This window comes from Heterodontus francisci, chromosome 33 (genome assembly GCF_036365525.1).
Source record: "Heterodontus francisci isolate sHetFra1 chromosome 33, sHetFra1.hap1, whole genome shotgun sequence".
In the NCBI taxonomy this organism is placed as follows: Eukaryota; Metazoa; Chordata; class Chondrichthyes; order Heterodontiformes; family Heterodontidae; genus Heterodontus; species Heterodontus francisci.
The window spans coordinates 14,166,741-14,191,528 of record NC_090403.1 but is presented as its reverse complement, the minus strand read 5'-3'; the positions used below and the strand labels follow the sequence as shown (position 1 = coordinate 14,191,528).

Genomic DNA, 24,788 nt, shown 5'->3' with positions numbered 1-24,788 from the left:
GGGCAAGAAGTGGCACCGTTACAATCATCAATGTACCGGAAAAAGAGTTGGGGAGGGAGCTTGAGTCGGACTGGAACAAGGAATGTTTGACATATCCCACAAAAAGACATGTAGAAGATAAGTAGGATCCATGCGGGTACCCATAGTAACACCTTTTACTTGAAGGAAGTGAGTGGAGTTGAAGGAGAAGTTGTTCAATGTGAGAACCAGTTCAGCCAGACGGAGGAGGGTGGTGGTGGATGGGGACTGCTCAGTCTGTAAAGATCCCCCTGAGCTTCTGGTTGCTTGCCGTTTCAATTCACCACCTTGCTCTCACACCCACATTTCAGTCCTTGGTCTGGTGCAGTGTTACCAGTGAAGCTCAACGCAAGCTTGAGGAACAGGATCTCATCTTCCGATTAGACACTCTACCGCCTTCTGGACTCAACACTGAGTTCAACAATTTCAGACCATGATCCCCGTTTTGATTGTGTTTTATTTTATCATGTGCTGATTTTAACTTTGTTTTTCATGGTTTTGCTTTAGGACTAAGCAGTTCATTATTCAACCATAACACATTCTCTCAATGCCTTGTCTTTTACAACTATTACCACTCTCTTTGCCTTTTATTCCATGACATCTTTGTCATTTAATCTCGCCTACCCTCCACCCTATCACAGATCTTCCCTTTTGTTCTTCTTTCCCCCTTTTCACTTGCTGAAAACATTTCTAACTTTTTCCAATTCCTATGAAAGATCATCAACCTGAAACATTAACTCTGTTTCTCTCTTCACAGGTGCTGTCTGACCTGCTGTGTATTTGCAGCACATTCTGTTTTTATTTCAGGTTTCCAGCATCTGCAGCACTCTGCTTTTACAGAGTGCTGAGGCCCTGTCTGCTCTCTCAGGTGGTGTAAAAGGCTACATAGTTCTATTGGAAGATGAGCAGGCGAGTTCCTCTGGTATCCTGGGCAATATTTACACCTCAACCATCATTAACAAAAGAAATTACCTGGTCATTATCTCATTTTTGTTTATGGCTGTGCTCAAAGTGGACGACACATTCCCTACAACAGTGACTACACTTCTAAAGTTCTTCATTGATTGCAAAGTGCTTTGAGACATCTTGAGGTTGTGAAAGGTGCTATATAAATGCAAGTCTTTCTTTCAGTACATAGCACTTGACGCAGTGGATGGGTCGGGGGAGGGGGAGTACCTGTGTTTGATGGTTGCAATACGGGAGGAGAAAGAGTAACAGAGCATCATTTGAGAGAGAAGATGCAATTAAACAGCTCATCAGGAATGTTTCAAACTCTTAGCAACAATATTTTTGCTATGGTTTTAGTTTAACAAAACCAGTTATTGTCAACATTGTCACCCATTGAGTTGTGGGCACAGCTGGATGACTCAGTGCCCATGTCACAGTGCAGGGAGCTTCAATACTTTGCACCAGTGCTGTCTGCCTCCTTTAATATTAGGTACGGATAGAGGGGACAGAAGTTGGGCGGGGACAAAGGGTGAGTAGGGGAGATCGTGGCGTAGTGGTAATGTCACTGAACTATTAATCTAGAGGCCCAGGCTAATGCCCTGGGGGTATGGGTTCAAATGCCACCATGGCAACTGGTGGAATTTAAATTCAATTATTTGATAAATTCAATTAATTAATAAAAATCTGGAATTGAAAGCTAGACTCAGTAATGGTGCCATGAAACTATCATCGATTGTCATAAAAACCCACCTGATTCACCAATATTCTTCAGCAAAGGAAATCTGCTGTTCTTACCTGGTCTGGCCTGCATGTTTTTTTTGTAGGGTGTGGGTGTCGCTGGGTAGACCAGCATTTATTGCCCATCCCTAATTGCCCTTGAACTGAGTGGCTTGCTAGGCCATTTCAGAGGGCATTTTAAGAGTCAACCACATTGCTGTGCGTCTGGAGTCACAAGTAGGTCAGACCAGGTAAGGACAGCAGATTTCCTTCCCTGAAGGACGTTAGTGAACCAGACGGGTTTTTACAACAATTGACAATGGTTTCATGGTCACCTTTAGACTAACTTTTTTAATATCAAATTTTATTAATTGAATTCAAATTTCACCATCTGCTGTGGTGTGATTTGAACCCATGTCCCCAGAGCATTAGCCTGGGCTCTGTATTACTAGTCTAGTGACATTACCATATGCCACTGCCTCTCCCAGAATCCAGACAGTAATGTGATTGACTCTTAACTGCCCTCTGAAATGGCCTAGAAAGCCATTCAGTTGTCAAGGGCAACAAGGGAGGGGCACAATTGCTGGTTTTGCCAGCCACATCCTATGAAAGAATTTAAAAAAGGATCGGGGCAAAGGGTGAGATTGGGGCAGAGGCAAAGGAGTGAAAGAATTTTTTAAAAAGTCATTCTTTGGTATGTGGGTGTCAGTGGCAAGGTTGTTTTTTTTTCCATTCCTAATAGGGGCAGTACAAAAGGTGAGAGATTGGTGGCAGGGCAAAGGGTTTAAGTGGCCACGATGAGAGTTGGGGGCAAGAGGTCAGGGTCAATGATTGGCAGGAAAGGGTCAATGTGAGGGAAAGAGGGTCAAGGCAAGAGAGAGATCAAAAGGTCATTCCAGGGTTGGGGGCAAAAGGTCAGTGGGACTGTGAAATTTGCTTGGTTCTTAGTGCCACCTGTTTCTTGTTACTGACAGGTGGATGCTGATGATGTCATCACTAAAGAGGAGCAGATTTACCTGTTGCTTGAGGCAAAGCAAAACTGCGAAAAGAATCTGGAAACAAGACCAACTCAGAAAGCAGGTAAAATGCCAATAAAAACCATTAACAGTGTTTGAACTTGGAAAAACAGCCAATATCAATATGATAAAAAGAGAACCAGACCAGATGCAATGACTGCTCTTCCTGCTCCTGCACCATTACCTCTGGTGTCCCCCAAGGATCTATCCTTGGCCCCTTCCTTTTACTCGTCTGCATACTTCCCCTTGGCAACATCATCCTAAAGCATAGTGTTAGTTTTCACATATACGCTGATGATACTCAGCTCTACCTCACCACCATCTCTCTCGACCCCTCCACTGTTGCTAAGTTATCAGACTGTTTATCCAACATCCAGTACTGGATGAGCAGAAATTTCCTCCAATTAAATATTGGGAAGACTGAAGCCATTGTTTTCGATCCCTGCTCCAAACTTCATTCCCTAGTCACTGACTCTATCCCTCTCCCTGGCATCAGTCTGAGGTTAAGCCAGTCTGTTCGCAAACTTGGTGTCACATTTGACCCTGAGATGAGCTTCCGACCTCATATTCGTGTCATCACTAAGACCGCCTATTTCCACCTCCATAGCATTGCGTGTCTTCGCCCCTGTCTCAGCTCATCTGCTGTTGAAACCCTCATTCATGCCTTCGTTACTTCCAGACTTGACTATTCCAACACACTTCTGGCTAGTCTTCCACATTCTACTCTCCATAAACTCGAGGTCTTCCAAAACTTTGCTGCCCGTGTCTTAACTCACGCCAAGTCCCGTTCACCTATCACCCCTGTGCTCACTGATCTACATTGGCTTCCAGTCAAGCAAGGTCTTAGTTTTAATATTCTCACCCTTGTTTTCAAATCCCTCCATGGCCTCACCCCTCCCTATCTCTGTAATCTCCTCCAGCCCCACAACCCTCCAAGGTATCTGCGCTCCTCTAATTCTGGCCTCTTGTGCATCCCTGACTTTAATCGCTCCATCATTGGTGGCTGCACAAGGCCCCAAGCTCTGGAATATCCTCCCTCCACCTCTCCGCCTCTCCACCTCACTTTCCCACTTTAAGACACCCTTACAACCTAGCTCTTTGACCGAGCTTTTGGTTATCTGACCTAATATCTCCTTTTGTGACTCGGTGTCACACTTTGTTTTATAATGCTCCTGTAAAGCACCTTGGGACAATTTATTACATTGAAAGTGCTGCATAAATATAAGTTATTGCAGTAGTTGATTAACCAGAAAGAAAAATCATCAATAAAATCATGGACAAACAATGGGAAAGGTTTATACAGGAGATGAATGAGGTTGCACAAGGGAGAAAGGCATTAGATAAGTTAGAGAAATTAAAATGTCAGTCAAAGAGGAGGATTATAACAAATCTCATGTTAATAACAAGAGAATAGCAGAATGTAGAAAATATAGAATGGGCAAGAAAGTTGTTGAGAATGGCTGAGGAGATATGAAGAAAGACTGGCAGAAAGCAAAAGAGAAATAGGGAAGGAGCTTTGTAAACACAAAAAGTAAGAAGGGAGGAAAGGCAAGGCAGATTAGAGATTGAAAAGGAAATCTTCTGGAGCATGGACAATAGTGATAATGTTAAGTGAGCACATTACCTCAGTTATCACAGTGGAAATGAAAAAATGCAAGAGGAGCAATGAGACAGGAGAAATGGAGATAAGAATTTATGCTAGAATGCTGGTTCAGGAGAGAGAGTCTGTGAATTGGGGAGGTGGTTCAGGAGAGAGAGTCTGTGCATTGGGGAGATGGTTCAGGAGAGAGAGTCTGTGAATTGGGGAGATGGTTCAGGAGAGAGAGTCTGTAAATTGGGGAGATGGTTCAGGAGAGAGAGTCTGAGAATTGGGGAGATGGTTCAGGAGAGAGAGTCTGTGAATTGGGGAGGTGGTTCAGGAGAGAGAGTCTGTGAATTGGGGAGATGGTTCAGGAGAGAGAGTCTGTGAATTGGGGAGATGGTTCAGGAGCGAGAGTCTGTGAATTGGGGAGATGGTTCAGGAGAGAGAGTCTGTGAATTGGGGAGGTGGTTCAGGAGAGAGAGTCTGTGAATTGGGGAGATGGTTCAGGAGAGAGAGTCTGTGAATTGGGGAGGTGGTTCAGGAGAGAGAGTCTGTGAGTTGGGGAGATGGTTCAGGAGAGGTAGTCTGTGAATTGGGGAGATGGTTCAGGGGAGATAGTCTGTGAATTGAGGAAATGGTTCAGGAGAGAGAGTCTGTGAATTGGGGAGATGGTTCAGGAGAGAGAGTCTGTGAATTGGGGAGATGGTTCAGGAGAGAGAGTCTGTGAATTGGGGAGATGGTTCAGGGGAGATAGTCTGTGAATTGAGGAAATGGTTCAGGAGAGAGAGTCTGTGAATTGGGGATGTGGTTCAGGAGAGAGAGTCTGTGAATTGGGGAAATGGTTCAGGAGACACAGTCTGTGAATTGGGGAGATGGTTCAGGAGAGAGAGTCTGTGAATTGGGGAGATGGTTCAGGAGAGAGAGTCTGTGAATTGGGGAGATGGTTCAGGAGAGAGAGTCTGTGAATTGGGGAGATGGTTCAGGAGAGAGAGTCTGTGAATTGGGGAAATGGTTCAGGAAAGGTAGTCTGTGAATTGGGGAGATGGTTCAATAGAGATAGTCTGTGAATTGGGGAAATGGTTCAGGAGACACAGTCTGTGAATTGGGGAAATGGTTCAGGAGAGAGAGTCTGTGAATTGGGGAGGTGGTTCAGGAGAGAGAGTCTGTGAATTGGGGAGATGGTTCAGGAGAGAGAGTCTGTGAATTGGGGAGATGGTTCAGGAGAGATAGTCTGTGAATTGGGGAAATGGTTCAGGAGAGAGAGTCTGTGAATTGGGGAAATGGTTCAGGAGAGAGAGTCTGTGAATTGGGGAGGTGGTTCAGGAGAGAGAGTCTGTGAATTGGGGAGATGGTTCAGGAGAGAGAGTCTGTGAATTGGGGAGATGGTTCAGGAGAGAGAGTCTGTGAATTGGGGAAATGGTTCAGGAGAGAGAGTCTGTGAATTGGGGAAATGGTTCAGGAGAGAGAGTCTGTGAATTGGGGAGGTGGTTCAGGAGAGAGAGTCTGTGAATTGGGGAGATGGTTCAGGAGAGAGAGTCTGTGAATTGGGGAGATGGTTCAGGAGAGAGAGTCTGTGAATTGGGGAAATGGTTCAGGAGACACAGTCTGTGAATTGGGGAGATGGTTCAGGAGAGAGAGTCTGTGAATTGGGGAGATGGTTCAGGAGAGAGAGTCTGTGAGTTGGGGAGATGGTTCAGGAGAGGTATTCTGTGAATTGGGGAGATGGTTCAGCGGAGATAGTCTGTGAATTGAGGAAATGGTTCAGGAGAGAGAGTCTGTGAATTGGGGAGATGGTTCAGGAGAGAGAGTCTGTGAGTTGGGGAGATGGTTCAGGAGAGGTATTCTGTGAATTGGGGAGATGGTTCAGGGGAGATAGTCTGTGAATTGAGGAAATGGTTCAGGAGAGAGAGTCTGTGAATTGGGGAGGTGGTTCAGGAGAGAGAGTCTGTGAATTGGGGAGTTGGTTCAGGAGAGAGAGTCTGTGAATTGGGGAGATGGTTCAGGAGAGGTATTCTGTGAATTGGGGAGATGGTTCAGGGGAGATAGTCTGTGAATTGAGGAAATGGTCCAGGAGAGAGAGTCTGTGAATTGGGGAGATGGTTCAGGAGAGAGAGTCTGTGAGTTGGGGAGATGGTTCAGGAGAGGTATTCTGTGAATTGGGGAGATGGTTCAGGGGAGATAGTCTGTGAATTGAGGAAATGGTTCAGGAGAGAGAGTCTGTGAATTGGGGAGATGGTTCAGGAGAGAGAGTCTGTGAGTTGGGGAGATGGTTCAGGAGAGGTATTCTGTGAATTGGGGAGATGGTTCAGGGGAGATAGTCTGTGAATTGAGGAAATGGTTCAGGAGAGAGAGTCTGTGAATTGGGGAGGTGGTTCAGGAGAGAGAGTCTGTGAATTGGGGAGATGGTTCAGGAGAGAGAGTCTGTGAATTGGGGAGATGGTTCAGGAGAGAGAGTCTGTGAATTGGGGAGATGGTTCAGGAGAGAGAGTCTGTGAATTGGGGAAATGGTTCAGGGGAGACACAGTCTGTGAATTGGGGAGATGGTTCAGGAGACACAGTCTGTGAATTGGGGAAATGGTTCAGGAGAGAGAGTCTGTGAATTGGGGAGATGGTTCAGGAGAGAGAGTCTGTGAATTGGGGAGGTGGTTCAGGAGAGAGAGTCTGTGAGTTGGGGAGATGGTTCAGGAGAGGTAGTCTGTGAATTGTGGAGATGGTTCAGGGGAGATAGTCTGTGAATTGAGGAAATGGTTCAGGAGAGAGAGTCTGTGAATTGGGGAGATGGTTCAGGAGAGAGAGTCTGTGAATTGGGGAGATGGTTCAGGAGAGAGAGTCTGTGAATTGGGGAGATGGTTCAGGGGAGATAGTCTGTGAATTGAGGAAATGGTTCAGGAGAGAGAGTCTGTGAATTGGGGAGGTGGTTCAGGAGAGAGAGTCTGTGAATTGGGGAGATGGTTCAGGAGAGAGAGTCTGTGAATTGGGGAGATGGTTCAGGAGAGAGAGTCTGTGAATTGGGGAGATGGTTCAGGAGAGAGAGTCTGTGAATTGGGGAGATGGTTCAGGAGAGAGAGTCTGTGAATTGGGGAGATGGTTCAGGAGAGAGAGTCTGTGAATTGGGGAAATGGTTCAGGAAAGGTAGTCTGTGAATTGGGGAGATGGTTCAATAGAGATAGTCTGTGAATTGGGGAAATGGTTCAGGAGACACAGTCTGTGAATTGGGGAAATGGTTCAGGAGAGAGAGTCTGTGAATTGGGGAAATGGTTCAGGAGAGAGAGTCTGTGAATTGGGGAGGTGGTTCAGGAGAGAGAGTCTGTGAATTGGGGAGATGGTTCAGGAGAGAGAGTCTGTGAATTGGGGAGATGGTTCACGAGAGAGAGTCTGTGAATTGGGGAAATGGTTCAGGAGAGAGAGTCTGTGAATTGGGGAGGTGGTTCAGGAGAGAGAGTCTGTGAATTGGGGAAATGGTTCAGGAGAGAGAGTCTGTGAATTGGGGAAATGGTTCAGGAGAGAGAGTCTGTGAATTGGGGAGATGGTTCAGGAGAGAGAGTCTTTGAATTGGGGAGATGGTTCAGGAGGGAGAGTCTGTGAATTGGGGAGGTGGTTCAGGAGAGAGAGTCTGTGAATTGGGGAAATGGTTCAGGAGACACACTCTGTGAATTGGGGAAATGGTTCAGGAGAGAGAGTCTGTGAATTGGGGAGGTGGTTCAGGAGAGAGAGTCTGTGAATTGGGGAGATGGTTCAGGAGAGAGAGTCTGTGAATTGGGGAGATGGTTCAGGAGAGAGAGTCTGTGAATTGGGGAGATGGTTCAGGAGAGAGAGTCTGTGAGTTGGGGAGATGGTTCAGGAGAGAGAGTCTGTGAATTGGGGAGATGGTTCAGGAGAGAGAGTCCGTGAATTGGGGAGATGGTTCAGGAGAGAGAGTCTGTGAATTGGGGAGATGGTTCAGGAGAGAGAGTCTGTGAATTGGGGAGATGGTTCAGGAGAGAGAGTCTGTGAATTGGGGAGGTGGTTCAGGAGAGAGAGTTTGTGAATTGGGGAAATGGTTCAGGAGAGAGAGTCTGTGAATTGGGGAGATGGTTCAGGAGAGAGAGTCTGTGAATTGGGGAGATGGTTCAGGAGAGAGAGTCTGTGAATTGGGGAGATGGTTCAGGAGAGAGAGTCTGTGAATTGGGGAGATGGTTCAGGAGAGAGAGTCTGTGAATTGGGGAAATGGTTCAGGAAAGGTAGTCTGTGAATTGGGGAGATGGTTCAATAGAGATAGTCTCTGAATTGGGGAAATGGTTCAGGAGACACAGTCTGTGAATTGGGGAAATGGTTCAGGAGAGAGAGTCTGTGAATTGGGGAAATGGTTCAGGAGAGAGATTCTGTGAATTGGGGAGGTGGTTCAGGAGAGAGAGTCTGTGAATTGGGGAGATGGTTCAGGAGAGAGAGTCTGTGAATTGGGGAGATGGTTCAGGAGAGAGAGTCTGTGAATTGGGGAAATGGTTCAGGAGAGAGAGTCTGTGAATTGGGGAAATGGTTCAGGAGAGAGAGTCTGTGAATTGGGGAGGTGGTTCAGGAGAGAGAGTCTGTGAATTGGGGAGATGGTTCAGGAGAGAGAGTCTGTGAATTGGGGAGATGGTTCAGGAGAGAGAGTCTGTGAATTGGGGAAATGGTTCAGGAGACACAGTCTGTGAATTGGGGAGATGGTTCAGGAGAGAGAGTCTGTGAATTGGGGAGATGGTTCAGGAGAGAGAGTCTGTGAGTTGGGGAGATGGTTCAGGAGAGGTATTCTGTGAATTGGGGAGATGGTTCAGCGGAGATAGTCTGTGAATTGAGGAAATGGTTCAGGAGAGAGAGTCTGTGAATTGGGGAGATGGTTCAGGAGAGAGAGTCTGTGAGTTGGGGAGATGGTTCAGGAGAGGTATTCTGTGAATTGGGGAGATGGTTCAGGGGAGATAGTCTGTGAATTGAGGAAATGGTTCAGGAGAGAGAGTCTGTGAATTGGGGAGGTGGTTCAGGAGAGAGAGTCTGTGAATTGGGGAGATGGTTCAGGAGAGAGAGTCTGTGAATTGGGGAGATGGTTCAGGAGAGGTATTCTGTGAATTGGGGAGATGGTTCAGGGGAGATAGTCTGTGAATTGAGGAAATGGTCCAGGAGAGAGAGTCTGTGAATTGGGGAGATGGTTCAGGAGAGAGAGTCTGTGAGTTGGGGAGATGGTTCAGGAGAGGTATTCTGTGAATTGGGGAGATGGTTCAGGGGAGATAGTCTGTGAATTGAGGAAATGGTTCAGGAGAGAGAGTCTGTGAATTGGGGAGATGGTTCAGGAGAGAGAGTCTGTGAGTTGGGGAGATGGTTCAGGAGAGGTATTCTGTGAATTGGGGAGATGGTTCAGGGGAGATAGTCTGTGAATTGAGGAAATGGTTCAGGAGAGAGAGTCTGTGAATTGGGGAGGTGGTTCAGGAGAGAGAGTCTGTGAATTGGGGAGATGGTTCAGGAGAGAGAGTCTGTGAATTGGGGAGATGGTTCAGGAGAGAGAGTCTGTGAATTGGGGAGATGGTTCAGGAGAGAGAGTCTGTGAATTGGGGAAATGGTTCAGGGGAGACACAGTCTGTGAATTGGGGAGATGGTTCAGGAGACACAGTCTGTGAATTGGGGAAATGGTTCAGGAGAGAGAGTCTGTGAATTGGGGAGATGGTTCAGGAGAGAGAGTCTGTGAATTGGGGAGGTGGTTCAGGAGAGAGAGTCTGTGAGTTGGGGAGATGGTTCAGGAGAGGTAGTCTGTGAATTGGGGAGATGGTTCAGGGGAGATAGTCTGTGAATTGAGGAAATGGTTCAGGAGAGAGAGTCTGTGAATTGGGGAGATGGTTCAGGAGAGAGAGTCTGTGAATTGGGGAGATGGTTCAGGAGAGAGAGTCTGTGAATTGGGGAGATGGTTCAGGGGAGATAGTCTGTGAATTGAGGAAATGGTTCAGGAGAGAGAGTCTGTGAATTGGGGAGGTGGTTCAGGAGAGAGAGTCTGTGAATTGGGGAGATGGTTCAGGAGAGAGAGTCTGTGAATTGGGGAGATGGTTCAGGAGAGAGAGTCTGTGAATTGGGGAGATGGTTCAGGAGAGAGAGTCTGTGAATTGGGGAGATGGTTCAGGAGAGAGAGTCTGTGAATTGGGGAGATGGTTCAGGAGAGAGAGTCTGTGAATTGGGGAAATGGTTCAGGAAAGGTAGTCTGTGAATTGGGGAGATGGTTCAATAGAGATAGTCTGTGAATTGGGGAAATGGTTCAGGAGACACAGTCTGTGAATTGGGGAAATGGTTCAGGAGAGAGAGTCTGTGAATTGGGGAAATGGTTCAGGAGAGAGAGTCTGTGAATTGGGGAGGTGGTTCAGGAGAGAGAGTCTGTGAATTGGGGAGATGGTTCAGGAGAGAGAGTCTGTGAATTGGGGAGATGGTTCAGGAGAGAGAGTCTGTGAATTGGGGAAATGGTTCAGGAGAGAGAGTCTGTGAATTGGGGAGGTGGTTCAGGAGAGAGAGTCTGTGAATTGGGGAAATGGTTCAGGAGAGAGAGTCTGTGAATTGGGGAAATGGTTCAGGAGAGAGAGTCTGTGAATTGGGGAGATGGTTCAGGAGAGAGAGTCTTTGAATTGGGGAGATGGTTCAGGAGGGAGAGTCTGTGAATTGGGGAGGTGGTTCAGGAGAGAGAGTCTGTGAATTGGGGAAATGGTTCAGGAGACACACTCTGTGAATTGGGGAAATGGTTCAGGAGAGAGAGTCTGTGAATTGGGGAGGTGGTTCAGGAGAGAGAGTCTGTGAATTGGGGAGATGGTTCAGGAGAGAGAGTCTGTGAATTGGGGAGATGGTTCAGGAGAGAGAGTCTGTGAATTGGGGAGATGGTTCAGGAGAGAGAGTCTGTGAGTTGGGGAGATGGTTCAGGAGAGAGAGTCTGTGAATTGGGGAGATGGTTCAGGAGAGAGAGTCTGTGAATTGGGGAGATGGTTCAGGAGAGAGAGTCTGTGAATTGGGGAGATGGTTCAGGAGAGAGAGTCTGTGAATTGGGGAGATGGTTCAGGAGAGAGAGTCTGTGAATTGGGGAGGTGGTTCAGGAGAGAGAGTCTGTGAATTGGGGAAATGGTTCAGGAGAGAGAGTCTGTGAATTGGGGAGATGGTTCAGGAGAGAGAGTCTGTGAATTGGGGAGATGGTTCAGGAGAGAGAGTCTGTGAATTGGGGAGATGGTTCAGGAGAGAGAGTCTGTGAATTGGGGAGATGGTTCAGGAGAGAGAGTCTGTGAATTGGGGAAATGGTTCAGGAAAGGTAGTCTGTGAATTGGGGAGATGGTTCAATAGAGATAGTCTGTGAATTGGGGAAATGGTTCAGGAGACACAGTCTGTGAATTGGGGAAATGGTTCAGGAGAGAGAGTCTGTGAATTGGGGAAATGGTTCAGGAGAGAGATTCTGTGAATTGGGGAGGTGGTTCAGGAGAGAGAGTCTGTGAATTGGGGAGATGGTTCAGGAGAGAGAGTCTGTGAATTGGGGAGATGGTTCAGGAGAGAGAGTCTGTGAATTGGGGAAATGGTTCAGGAGACACAGTCTGTGAATTGGGGAGATGGTTCAAGAGAGAGAGACTGTGAATTGGGGAGATGGTTCAGGAGAGAGAGTCTGTGAGTTGGGGAGATGGTTCAGGAGAGGTATTCTGTGAATTGGGGAGATGGTTCAGGGGAGATAGTCTGTGAATTGAGGAAATGGTTCAGGAGAGAGAGTCTGTGAATTGGGGAGATGGTTCAGGAGAGGGCGTCTGTGAATTGGGGAGATGGTTCAGGAGAGAGAGTCTGTGAGTTGGGGAGATGGTTCAGGAGAGAGAGTCTGTGAATTGGGGAGATGGTTCAGCAGAGAGAGTCTGTGAATTGGGGAAATGGTTCAGGAAAGGTACTCTGTGAATTGGGGAGATGGTTCAATAGAGATAGTCTGTGAATTGGGGAAATGGTTCAGGAGACACAGTCTGTGACTTTGGGAAATGGTTCATGAGAGAGAGTCTGTGAATTGGGGAGGTGGTTCAGGAGAGAGAGTCTGTGAATTGGGGAGATGGTTCAGGAGAGAGAGTCTGTGAATTGGGGAGATGGTTCAGGAGAGAGAGTCTGTGAATTGGGGAGATGGTTCAGGAGAGAGAGTCTGTGAATTGGGGAGGTGGTTCAGGAGAGAGAGTCTGTGAATTGGGGAAATGGTTCAGGAGAGAGAGTCTGTGAATTGGGGAGATGGTTCAGGAGAGAGAGTCTGTGAATTGGGGAGATGGTTCAGGAGAGAGAGTCTGTGAATTGGGGAGATGGTTCAGGAGAGAGAGTCTGTGAATTGGGGAGATGGTTCAGGAGAGAGAGTCTGTGAATTGGGGAAATGGTTCAGGAAAGGTAGTCTGTGAATTGGGGAGATGGTTCAATAGAGATAGTCTGTGAATTGGGGAAATGGTTCAGGAGACACAGTCTGTGAATTGGGGAAATGGTTCAGGAGAGAGAGTCTGTGAATTGGGGAAATGGTTCAGGAGAGAGATTCTGTGAATTGGGGAGGTGGTTCAGGAGAGAGAGTCTGTGAATTGGGGAGATGGTTCAGGAGAGAGAGTCTGTGAATTGGGGAGATGGTTCAGGAGAGAGAGTCTGTGAATTGGGGAAATGGTTCAGGAGACACAGTCTGTGAATTGGGGAGATGGTTCAAGAGAGAGAGACTGTGAATTGGGGAGATGGTTCAGGAGAGAGAGTCTGTGAGTTGGGGAGATGGTTCAGGAGAGGTATTCTGTGAATTGGGGAGATGGTTCAGGGGAGATAGTCTGTGAATTGAGGAAATGGTTCAGGAGAGAGAGTCTGTGAATTGGGGAGATGGTTCAGGAGAGGGCGTCTGTGAATTGGGGAGATGGTTCAGGAGAGAGAGTCTGTGAGTTGGGGAGATGGTTCAGGAGAGAGAGTCTGTGAATTGGGGAGATGGTTCAGCAGAGAGAGTCTGTGAATTGGGGAGATGGTTCAGGAGAGAGAGTCTGTGAATTGGGGAAATGGTTCAGGAAAGGTACTCTGTGAATTGGGGAGATGGTTCAATAGAGATAGTCTGTGAATTGGGGAAATGGTTCAGGAGACACAGTCTGTGACTTGGGGAAATGGTTCAGGAGAGAGAGTCTGTGAATTGGGGAGGTGGTTCAGGAGAGAGAGTCTGTGAATTGGGGAGATGGTTCAGGAGAGAGAGTCTGTGAATTGGGGAGATGGTTCAGGAGAGATAGTCTGTGAATTGGGGAAATGGTTCAGGAGAGAGAGTCTGTGAATTGGGGAAATGGTTCAGGAGAGAGAGTCTGTGAATTGGGGAGGTGGTTCAGGAGAGAGAGTCTGTGAATTGGGGAGATGGTTCAGGAGAGAGAGTCTGTGAATTGGGGAGATGGTTCAGGAGAGAGAGTTTGTGAATTGGGGAGGTGGTTCAGGAGAGAGAGTCTGTGAATTGGGGAAATGGTTCAGGAGAGAGAGTCTGTGAATTGGGGAAATGGTTCAAGAGAGAGAGACTGTGAATTGGGGAGATGGTTCAGGAGAGAGAGTCTGTGAGTTGGGGAGATGGTTCAGGAGAGGTATTCTGTGAATTGGGGAGATGGTTCAGGAGAGAGAGTCTGTGAATTGGGGAGATGGTTCAGGAGAGAGAGTCTGTGAATTGGGGAGATGGTTCAGGAGAGAGAGTCTGTGAATTGGGGAGATGGTTCAGGAGAGAGAGTCTGTGAATTGGGGAGATGGTTCAGGAGAGAGAGTCTGTGAATTGGGGAGGTGGTTCAGGAGAGAGAGTCTGTGAATTGGGGAAATGGTTCAGGAGAGAGAGTCTGTGAATTGGGGAGATGGTTCAGGAGAGAGAGTCTGTGAATTGGGGAGATGGTTCAGGAGAGAGAGTCTGTGAATTGGGGAGATGGTTCAGGAGAGAGAGTCTGTGAATTGGGGAGATGGTTCAGGAGAGAGAGTCTGTGAATTGGGGAAATGGTTCAGGAAAGGTAGTCTGTGAATTGGGGAGATGGTTCAATAGAGATAGTCTGTGAATTGGGGAAATGGTTCAGGAGACACAGTCTGTGAATTGGGGAAATGGTTCAGGAGAGAGAGTCTGTGAATTGGGGAAATGGTTCAGGAGAGAGATTCTGTGAATTGGGGAGGTGGTTCAGGAGAGAGAGTCTGTGAATTGGGGAGATGGTTCAGGAGAGAGAGTCTGTGAATTGGGGAGATGGTTCAGGAGAGAGAGTCTGTGAATTGGGGAAATGGTTCAGGAGACACAGTCTGTGAATTGGGGAGATGGTTCAAGAGAGAGAGACTGTGAATTGGGGAGATGGTTCAGGAGAGAGAGTCTGTGAGTTGGGGAGATGGTTCAGGAGAGGTATTCTGTGAATTGGGGAGATGGTTCAGGGGAGATAGTCTGTGAATTGAGGAAATGGTTCAGGAGAGAGAGTCTGTGAATTGGGGAGATGGTTCAGGAGAGGGCGTCTGTGAATTGGGGAGATGGTTCAGGAGAGAGAGTCTGTGAGTTGGGGAGATGGTTCAGGAGAGAGAGTCTGTGAATTGGGGAGATGGTTCAGCAGAGAGAGTCTGTGAATTGGGGAAATGGTTCAGGAAAGGTACTCTGTGAATTGGGGAGATGGTTCAATAGAGATAGTCTGTGAATTGGGGAAATGGTTCAGGAGACACAGTCTGTGACTTTGGGAAATGGTTCATGAGAGAGAGTCTGTGAATTGGGGAGGTGGTTCAGGAGAGAGAGTCTGTGAATTGGGGAGATGGTTCAGGAGAGAGAGTCTGTGAATTGGGGAGATGGTTCAGGAGAGAGAGTCTGTGAATTGGGGAGATGGTTCAGGAGAGAGAGTCTGTGAATTGGGGAGGTGGTTCAGGAGAGAGAGTCTGTGAATTGGGGAAATGGTTCAGGAGAGAGAGTCTGTGAATTGGGGAGATGGTTCAGGAGAGAGAGTCTGTGAATTGGGGAGATGGTTCAGGAGAGAGAGTCTGTGAATTGGGGAGATGGTTCAGGAGAGAGAGTCTGTGAATTGGGGAGATGGTTCAGGAGAGAGAGTCTGTGAATTGGGGAAATGGTTCAGGAAAGGTAGTCTGTGAATTGGGGAGATGGTTCAATAGAGATAGTCTGTGAATTGGGGAAATGGTTCAGGAGACACAGTCTGTGAATTGGGGAAATGGTTCAGGAGAGAGAGTCTGTGAATTGGGGAAATGGTTCAGGAGAGAGATTCTGTGAATTGGGGAGGTGGTTCAGGAGAGAGAGTCTGTGAATTGGGGAGATGGTTCAGGAGAGAGAGTCTGTGAATTGGGGAGATGGTTCAGGAGAGAGAGTCTGTGAATTGGGGAAATGGTTCAGGAGACACAGTCTGTGAATTGGGGAGATGGTTCAAGAGAGAGAGACTGTGAATTGGGGAGATGGTTCAGGAGAGAGAGTCTGTGAGTTGGGGAGATGGTTCAGGAGAGGTATTCTGTGAATTGGGGAGATGGTTCAGGGGAGATAGTCTGTGAATTGAGGAAATGGTTCAGGAGAGAGAGTCTGTGAATTGGGGAGATGGTTCAGGAGAGGGCGTCTGTGAATTGGGGAGATGGTTCAGGAGAGAGAGTCTGTGAGTTGGGGAGATGGTTCAGGAGAGAGAGTCTGTGAATTGGGGAGATGGTTCAGCAGAGAGAGTCTGTGAATTGGGGAGATGGTTCAGGAGAGAGAGTCTGTGAATTGGGGAAATGGTTCAGGAAAGGTACTCTGTGAATTGGGGAGATGGTTCAATAGAGATAGTCTGTGAATTGGGGAAATGGTTCAGGAGACACAGTCTGTGAATTGGGGAGATGGTTCAGGAGAGAGAGTCTGTGAATTGGGGAGATGGTTCAGGAGAGAGAGTCTGTGAATTGGGGAGATGGTTCAGGGGAGATAGTCTGTGAATTGAGGAAATGGTTCAGGAGAGAGAGTCTGTGAATTGGGGATGTGGTTCAGGAGAGAGAGTCTGTGAATTGGGGAAATGGTTCAGGAGACACAGTCTGTGAATTGGGGAGATGGTTCAGGAGAGAGAGTCTGTGAATTGGGGAGATGGTTCAGGAGAGAGAGTCTGTGAATTGGGGAGATGGTTCAGGAGAGAGAGTCTGTGAATTGGGGAGATGGTTCAGGAGAGAGAGTCTGTGAATTGGGGAAATGGTTCAGGAAAGGTAGTCTGTGAATTGGGGAGATGGTTCAATAGAGATAGTCTGTGAATTGGGGAAATGGTTCAGGAGACACAGTCTGTGAATTGGGGAAATGGTTCAGGAGAGAGAGTCTGTGAATTGGGGAGGTGGTTCAGGAGAGAGAGTCTGTGAATTGGGGAGATGGTTCAGGAGAGAGAGTCTGTGAATTGGGGAGATGGTTCAGGAGAGATAGTCTGTGAATTGGGGAAATGGTTCAGGAGAGAGAGTCTGTGAATTGGGGAAATGGTTCAGGAGAGAGAGTCTGTGAATTGGGGTCGTGGTTCAGGAGAGAGAGTCTGTGAATTGGGGAGATGGTTCAGGAGAGAGAGTCTGTGAATTGGGGAGATGGTTCAGGAGAGAGAGTCTGTGAATTGGGGAAATGGTTCAGGAGAGAGAGTCTGTGAATTGGGGAAATGGTTCAGGAGAGAGAGTCTGTGAATTGGGGAGGTGGTTCAGGAGAGAGAGTCTGTGAGTTGGGGAGATGGTTCAGGAGAGAGAGTCTGTGAATTGGGGAGATGGTTCAGGAGAGAGAGTCTGTGAGTTGGGGAGATGGTTCAGGAGAGGTATTCTGTGAATTGGGGAGATGGTTCAGCGGAGATAGTCTGTGAATTGAGGAAATGGTTCAGGAGAGAGAGTCTGTGAATTGGGGAGATGGTTCAGGAGAGAGAGTCTGTGAGTTGGGGAGATGGTTCAGGAGAGGTATTCTGTGAATTGGGGAGATGGTTCAGGGGAGATAGTCTGTGAATTGAGGAAATGGTTCAGGAGAGAGAGTCTGTGAATTGGGGAGGTGGTTCAGGAGAGAGAGTCTGTGAATTGGGGAGTTGGTTCAGGAGAGAGAGTCTGTGAATTGGGGAGATGGTTCAGGAGAGGTATTCTGTGAATTGGGGAGATGGTTCAGGGGAGATAGTCTGTGAATTGAGGAAATGGTCCAGGAGAGAGAGTCTGTGAATTGGGGAGATGGTTCAGGAGAGAGAGTCTGTGAGTTGGGGAGATGGTTCAGGAGAGGTATTCTGTGAATTGGGGAGATGGTTCAGGGGAGATAGTCTGTGAATTGAGGAAATGGTTCAGGAGAGAGAGTCTGTGAATTGGGGAGATGGTTCAGGAGAGAGAGTCTGTGAGTTGGGGAGATGGTTCAGGAGAGGTATTCTGTGAATTGGGGAGATGGTTCAGGGGAGATAGTCTGTGAATTGAGGAAATGATTCAGGAGAGAGAGTCTGTGAATTGGGGAGGTGGTTCAGGAGAGAGAGTCTGTGAATTGGGGAGATGGTTCAGGAGAGAGAGTCTGTGAATTGGGGAGATGGTTCAGGAGAGAGAGTCTGTGAATTGGGGAGATGGTTCAGGAGAGAGAGTCTGTGAATTGGGGAAATGGTTCAGGGGAGACACAGTCTGTGAATTGGGGAGATGGTTCAGGAGACACAGTCTGTGAATTGGGGAAATGGTTCAGGAGAGAGAGTCTGTGAATTGGGGAGATGGTTCAGGAGAGAAAGTCTGTGAATTGGGGAGGTGGTTCAGGAGAGAGAGTCTGTGAGTTGGGGAGATGGTTCAGGAGAGGTAGTCTGTGAATTGGGGAGATGGTTCAGGGGAGATAGTCTGTGAATTGAGGAAATGGTTCAGGAGAGAGAGTCTGTGAATTGGGGAGATGGTTCAGGAGAGAGAGTCTGTGAATTGGGGAGATGGTTCAGGAGAGAGAGTCTGTGAATTGGGGAGATGGTTCAGGGGAGATAGTCTGTGAATTGAGGAAATGGTTCAGGAGAGAGAGTCTGTGAATTGGGGAGGTGGTTCAGGAGAGAGAGTCTGTGAATTGGGGAGATGGTTCAGGAGAGAGAGTCTGTGAATTGGGGAGATGGTTCAGGAGAGAGAGTCTGTGAATTGGGGAGATGGTTCAGGAGAGAGAGTCTGTGAATTGGGGAGATGGTTCAGGAGAGAGAGTCTGTGAATTGGGGAGATGGTTCAGGAGAGAGAGTCTGTGAATTGGGGAAATGGTTCAGGAAAGGTAGTCTGTGAATTGGGGAGATGGTTCAATAGAGATAGTCTGTGAATTGGGGAAATGGTTCAGGAGACACAGTCTGTGAATTGGGGAAATGGTTCAGGAGAGAGAGTCTGTGAATTGTAAATGGTTCAGGAGAGAGAGTCTGTGAATTGGGGAGGTGGTTCAGGAGAGAGAGTCTGTGAATTGGGGAGATGGTTCAGGAGAGAGAGTCTGTGAATTGGGGAGATGGTTCACGAGAGAGAGTCTGTGAATTGGGGAAATGGTTCAGGAGAGAGAGTCTGTGAATTGGGGAGGTGGTTCAGGAGAGAGAGTCTGTGAATTGGGGAAATGGTTCAGGAGAGAGAGTCTGTGAATTGGGGAAATGGTTCAGGAGAGAGAGTCTGTGAATTGGGGAGATGGTTCAGGAGAGAGAGTCTTTGAATTGGGGAGATGGTTCAGGAGGGAGAGTCTGTGAATTGGGGAGGTGGTTCAGGAGAGAGAGTCTGTGAATTGGGGAAATGGTTCAGGAGACACACTCTGTGAATTGGGGAAATGGTTCAGGAGAGAGAGTCTGTGAATTGGGGAGGTGGTTCAGGAGAGAGAGTCTGTGAATTGGGGAGATGGTTCAGGAGAGAGAGTCTGTGAATTGGGGAGATGGTTCAGGAGAGAGAGTCTGTGAATTGGGGAGATGGTTCAGGAGAGAGAGTCTGTGAGTTGGGGAGATGGTTCAGGAGAGAGAGTCTGTGAATTGGGGAGATGGTTCAGGAGAGAGAGTCTGTGAATTGGGGAGATGGTTCAGGAGAGAGAGTCTGTGAATTGGGGAGATGGTTCAGGAGAGAGAGTCTGTGAATTGGGGAGATGGTTCAGGAGAGAGAGTCTGTGAATTGGGGAGGTGGTTCAGGAGAGAGAGTTTGTGAATTGGGGAAATGGTTCAGGAGAGAGAGTCTGTGAATTGGGGAGATGGTTCAGGAGAGAGAGTCTGTGAATTGGGGAGATGGTTCAGGAGAGAGAGTCTGTGAATTGGGGAGATGGTTCAGGAGAGAGAGTCTGTGAATTGGGGAGATGGTTCAGGAGAGAGAGTCTGTGAATTGGGGAAATGGTTCAGGAAAGGTAGTCTGTGAATTGGGGAGATGGTTCAATAGAGATAGTCTCTGAATTGGGGAAATGGTTCAGGAGACACAGTCTGTGAATTGGGGAAATGGTTCAGGAGAGAGAGTCTGTGAATTGAGGAAATGGTTCAGGAGAGAGATTCTGTGAATTGGGGAGGTGGTTCAGGAGAGAGAGTCTGTGAATTGGGGAGATGGTTCAGGAGAGAGAGTCTGTGAATTGGGGAGATGGTTCAGGAGAGAGAGTCTGTGAATTGGGGAAATGGTTCAGGAGAGAGAGTCTGTGAATTGGGGAAATGGTTCAGGAGAGAGAGTCTGTGAATTGGGGAGGTGGTTCAGGAGAGAGAGTCTGTGAATTGGGGAGATGGTTCAGGAGAGAGAGTCTGTGAATTGGGGAGATGGTTCAGGAGAGAGAGTCTGTGAATTGGGGAAATGGTTCAGGAGACACAGTCTGTGAATTGGGGAGATGGTTCAGGAGAGAGAGTCTGTGAATTGGGGAGATGGTTCAGGAGAGAGAGTCTGTGAGTTGGGGAGATGGTTCAGGAGAGGTATTCTGTGAATTGGGGAGATGGTTCAGCGGAGATAGTCTGTGAATTGAGGAAATGGTTCAGGAGAGAGAGTCTGTGAATTGGGGAGATGGTTCAGGAGAGAGAGTCTGTGAGTTGGGGAGATGGTTCAGGAGAGGTATTCTGTGAATTGGGGAGATGGTTCAGGGGAGATAGTCTGTGAATTGAGGAAATGGTTCAGGAGAGAGAGTCTGTGAATTGGGGAGGTGGTTCAGGAGAGAGAGTCTGTGAATTGGGGAGATGGTTCAGGAGAGAGAGTCTGTGAATTGGGGAGATGGTTCAGGAGAGGTATTCTGTGAATTGGGGAGATGGTTCAGGGGAGATAGTCTGTGAATTGAGGAAATGGTCCAGGAGAGAGAGTCTGTGAATTGGGGAGATGGTTCAGGAGAGAGAGTCTGTGAGTTGGGGAGATGGTTCAGGAGAGGTATTCTGTGAATTGGGGAGATGGTTCAGGGGAGATAGTCTGTGAATTGAGGAAATGGTTCAGGAGAGAGAGTCTGTGAATTGGGGAGATGGTTCAGGAGAGAGAGTCTGTGAGTTGGGGAGATGGTTCAGGAGAGGTATTCTGTGAATTGGGGAGATGGTTCAGGGGAGATAGTCTGTGAATTGAGGAAATGGTTCAGGAGAGAGAGTCTGTGAATTGGGGAGGTGGTTCAGGAGAGAGAGTCTGTGAATTGGGGAGATGGTTCAGGAGAGAGAGTCTGTGAATTGGGGAGATGGTTCAGGAGAGAGAGTCTGTGAATTGGGGAGATGGTTCAGGAGAGAGAGTCTGTGAATTGGGGAAATGGTTCAGGGGAGACACAGTCTGTGAATTGGGGAGATGGTTCAGGAGACACAGTCTGTGAATTGGGGAAATGGTTCAGGAGAGAGAGTCTGTGAATTGGGGAGATGGTTCAGGAGAGAGAGTCTGTGAATTGGGGAGGTGGTTCAGGAGAGAGAGTCTGTGAGTTGGGGAGATGGTTCAGGAGAGGTAGTCTGTGAATTGGGGAGATGGTTCAGGGGAGATAGTCTGTGAATTGAGGAAATGGTTCAGGAGAGAGAGTCTGTGAATTGGGGAGATGGTTCAGGAGAGAGAGTCTGTGAATTGGGGAGATGGTTCAGGAGAGAGAGTCTGTGAATTGGGGAGATGGTTCAGGGGAGATAGTCTGTGAATTGAGGAAATGGTTCAGGAGAGAGAGTCTGTGAATTGGGGAGGTGGTTCAGGAGAGAGAGTCTGTGAATTGGGGAGATGGTTCAGGAGAGAGAGTCTGTGAATTGGGGAGATGGTTCAGGAGAGAGAGTCTGTGAATTGGGGAGATGGTTCAGGAGAGAGAGTCTGTGAATTGGGGAGATGGTTCAGGAGAGAGAGTCTGTGAATTGGGGAGATGGTTCAGGAGAGAGAGTCTGTGAATTGGGGAAATGGTTCAGGAAAGGTAGTCTGTGAATTGGGGAGATGGTTCAATAGAGATAGTCTGTGAATTGGGGAAATGGTTCAGGAGACACAGTCTGTGAATTGGGGAAATGGTTCAGGAGAGAGAGTCTGTGAATTGGGGAAATGGTTCAGGAGAGAGAGTCTGTGAATTGGGGAGGTGGTTCAGGAGAGAGAGTCTGTGAATTGGGGAGATGGTTCAGGAGAGAGAGTCTGTGAATTGGGGAGATGGTTCAGGAGAGAGAGTCTGTGAATTGGGGAAATGGTTCAGGAGAGAGAGTCTGTGAATTGGGGAGGTGGTTCAGGAGAGAGAGTCTGTGAATTGGGGAAATGGTTCAGGAGAGAGAGTCTGTGAATTGGGGAAATGGTTCAGGAGAGAGAGTCTGTGAATTGGGGAGATGGTTCAGGAGAGAGAGTCTTTGAATTGGGGAGATGGTTCAGGAGGGAGAGTCTGTGAATTGGGGAGGTGGTTCAGGAGAGAGAGTCTGTGAATTGGGGAAATGGTTCAGGAGACACACTCTGTGAATTGGGGAAATGGTTCAGGAGAGAGAGTCTGTGAATTGGGGAGGTGGTTCAGGAGAGAGAGTCTGTGAATTGGGGAGATGGTTCAGGAGAGAGAGTCTGTGAATTGGGGAGATGGTTCAGGAGAGAGAGTCTGTGAATTGGGGAGATGGTTCAGGAGAGAGAGTCTGTGAGTTGGGGAGATGGTTCAGGAGAGAGAGTCTGTGAATTGGGGAGATGGTTCAGGAGAGAGTGTCTGTGAATTGGGGAGATGGTTCAGGAGAGAGAGTCTGTGAATTGGGGAGATGGTTCAGGAGAGAGAGTCTGTGAATTGGGGAGATGGTTCAGGAGAGAGAGTCTGTGAATTGGGGAGGTGGTTCAGGAGAGAGAGTCTGTGAATTGGGGAAATGGTTCAGGAGAGAGAGTCTGTGAATTGGGGAGATGGTTCAGGAGAGAGAGTCTGTGAATTGGGGAGATGGTTCAGGAGAGAGAGTCTGTGAATTGGGGAGATGGTTCAGGAGAGAGAGTCTGTGAATTGGGGAGATGGTTCAGGAGAGAGAGTCTGTGAATTGGGGAAATGGTTCAGGAAAGGTAGTCTGTGAATTGGGGAGATGGTTCAATAGAGATAGTCTGTGAATTGGGGAAATGGTTCAGGAGACACAGTCTGTGAATTGGGGAAATGGTTCAGGAGAGAGAGTCTGTGAATTGGGGAAATGGTTCAGGAGAGAGATTCTGTGAATTGGGGAGGTGGTTCAGGAGAGAGAGTCTGTGAATTGGGGAGATGGTTCAGGAGAGAGAGTCTGTGAATTGGGGAGATGGTTCAGGAGAGAGAGTCTGTGAATTGGGGAAATGGTTCAGGAGACACAGTCTGTGAATTGGGGAGATGGTTCAAGAGAGAGAGACTGTGAATTGGGGAGATGGTTCAGGAGAGAGAGTCTGTGAGTTGGGGAGATGGTTCAGGAGAGGTATTCTGTGAATTGGGGAGATGGTTCAGGGGAGATAGTCTGTGAATTGAGGAAATGGTTCAGGAGAGAGAGTCTGTGAATTGGGGAGATGGTTCAGGAGAGGGCGTCTGTGAATTGGGGAGATGGTTCAGGAGAGAGAGTCTGTGAGTTGGGGAGATGGTTCAGGAGAGAGAGTCTGTGAATTGGGGAGATGGTTCAGCAGAGAGAGTCTGTGAATTGGGGAAATGGTTCAGGAAAGGTACTCTGTGAATTGGGGAGATGGTTCAATAGAGATAGTCTGTGAATTGGGGAAATGGTTCAGGAGACACAGTCTGTGACTTTGGGAAATGGTTCATGAGAGAGAGTCTGTGAATTGGGGAGGTGGTTCAGGAGAGAGAGTCTGTGAATTGGGGAGATGGTTCAGGAGAGAGAGTCTGTGAATTGGGGAGATGGTTCAGGAGAGAGAGTCTGTGAATTGGGGAGATGGTTCAGGAGAGAGAGTCTGTGAATTGGGGAGGTGGTTCAGGAGAGAGAGTCTGTGAATTGGGGAAATGGTTCAGGAGAGAGAGTCTGTGAATTGGGGAGATGGTTCAGGAGAGAGAGTCTGTGAATTGGGGAGATGGTTCAGGAGAGAGAGTCTGTGAATTGGGGAGATGGTTCAGGAGAGAGAGTCTGTGAATTGGGGAGATGGTTCAGGAGAGAGAGTCTGTGAATTGGGGAAATGGTTCAGGAAAGGTAGTCTGTGAATTGGGGAGATGGTTCAATAGAGATAGTCTGTGAATTGGGGAAATGGTTCAGGAGACACAGTCTGTGAATTGGGGAAATGGTTCAGGAGAGAGAGTCTGTGAATTGGGGAAATGGTTCAGGAGAGAGATTCTGTGAATTGGGGAGGTGGTTCAGGAGAGAGAGTCTGTGAATTGGGGAGATGGTTCAGGAGAGAGAGTCTGTGAATTGGGGAGATGGTTCAGGAGAGAGAGTCTGTGAATTGGGGAAATGGTTCAGGAGACACAGTCTGTGAATTGGGGAGATGGTTCAAGAGAGAGAGACTGTGAATTGGGGAGATGGTTCAGGAGAGAGAGTCTGTGAGTTGGGGAGATGGTTCAGGAGAGGTATTCTGTGAATTGGGGAGATGGTTCAGGGGAGATAGTCTGTGAATTGAGGAAATGGTTCAGGAGAGATAGTCTGTGAATTGGGGAGATGGTTCAGGAGAGGGCGTCTGTGAATTGGGGAGATGGTTCAGGAGAGAGAGTCTGTGAGTTGGGGAGATGGTTCAGGAGAGAGAGTCTGTGAATTGGGGAGATGGTTCAGCAGAGAGAGTCTGTGAATTGGGGAGATGGTTCAGGAGAGAGAGTCTGTGAATTGGGGAAATGGTTCAGGAAAGGTACTCTGTGAATTGGGGAGATGGTTCAATAGAGATAGTCTGTGAATTGGGGAAATGGTTCAGGAGACACAGTCTGTGACTTGGGGAAATGGTTCAGGAGAGAGAGTCTGTGAATTGGGGAGGTGGTTCAGGAGAGAGAGTCTGTGAATTGGGGAGATGGTTCAGGAGAGAGAGTCTGTGAATTGGGGAGATGGTTCAGGAGAGATAGTCTGTGAATTGGGGAAATGGTTCAGGAGAGAGAGTCTGTGAATTGGGGAAATGGTTCAGGAGAGAGAGTCTGTGAATTGGGGAGGTGGTTCAGGAGAGAGAGTCTGTGAATTGGGGAGATGGTTCAGGAGAGAGAGTCTGTGAATTGGGGAGATGGTTCAGGAGAGAGAGTTTGTGAATTGGGGAGGTGGTTCAGGAGAGAGAGTCTGTGAATTGGGGAAATGGTTCAGGAGAGAGAGTCTGTGAATTGGGGAAATGGTTCAAGA

At 47.9% G+C, this 24,788-nt stretch overlaps 1 protein-coding gene across 1 annotated transcript in view; it reads left to right on the top strand.

Annotated features, from left to right (window-relative positions):
• LOC137347980 (parathyroid hormone/parathyroid hormone-related peptide receptor-like) overlaps positions 1 to 24,788 on the top strand; it is a 143,769-nt gene that overhangs the window by 9,972 nt on the left and 109,009 nt on the right. Inside the window, exons 5-6 of the mRNA XM_068013051.1 lie at positions 826 to 1,089; positions 2,658 to 2,763. Coding sequence (XP_067869152.1) covers positions 826 to 1,089; positions 2,658 to 2,763 — 370 coding nt within the window. The remainder of the gene's footprint in view (positions 1 to 825; positions 1,090 to 2,657; positions 2,764 to 24,788) is intronic.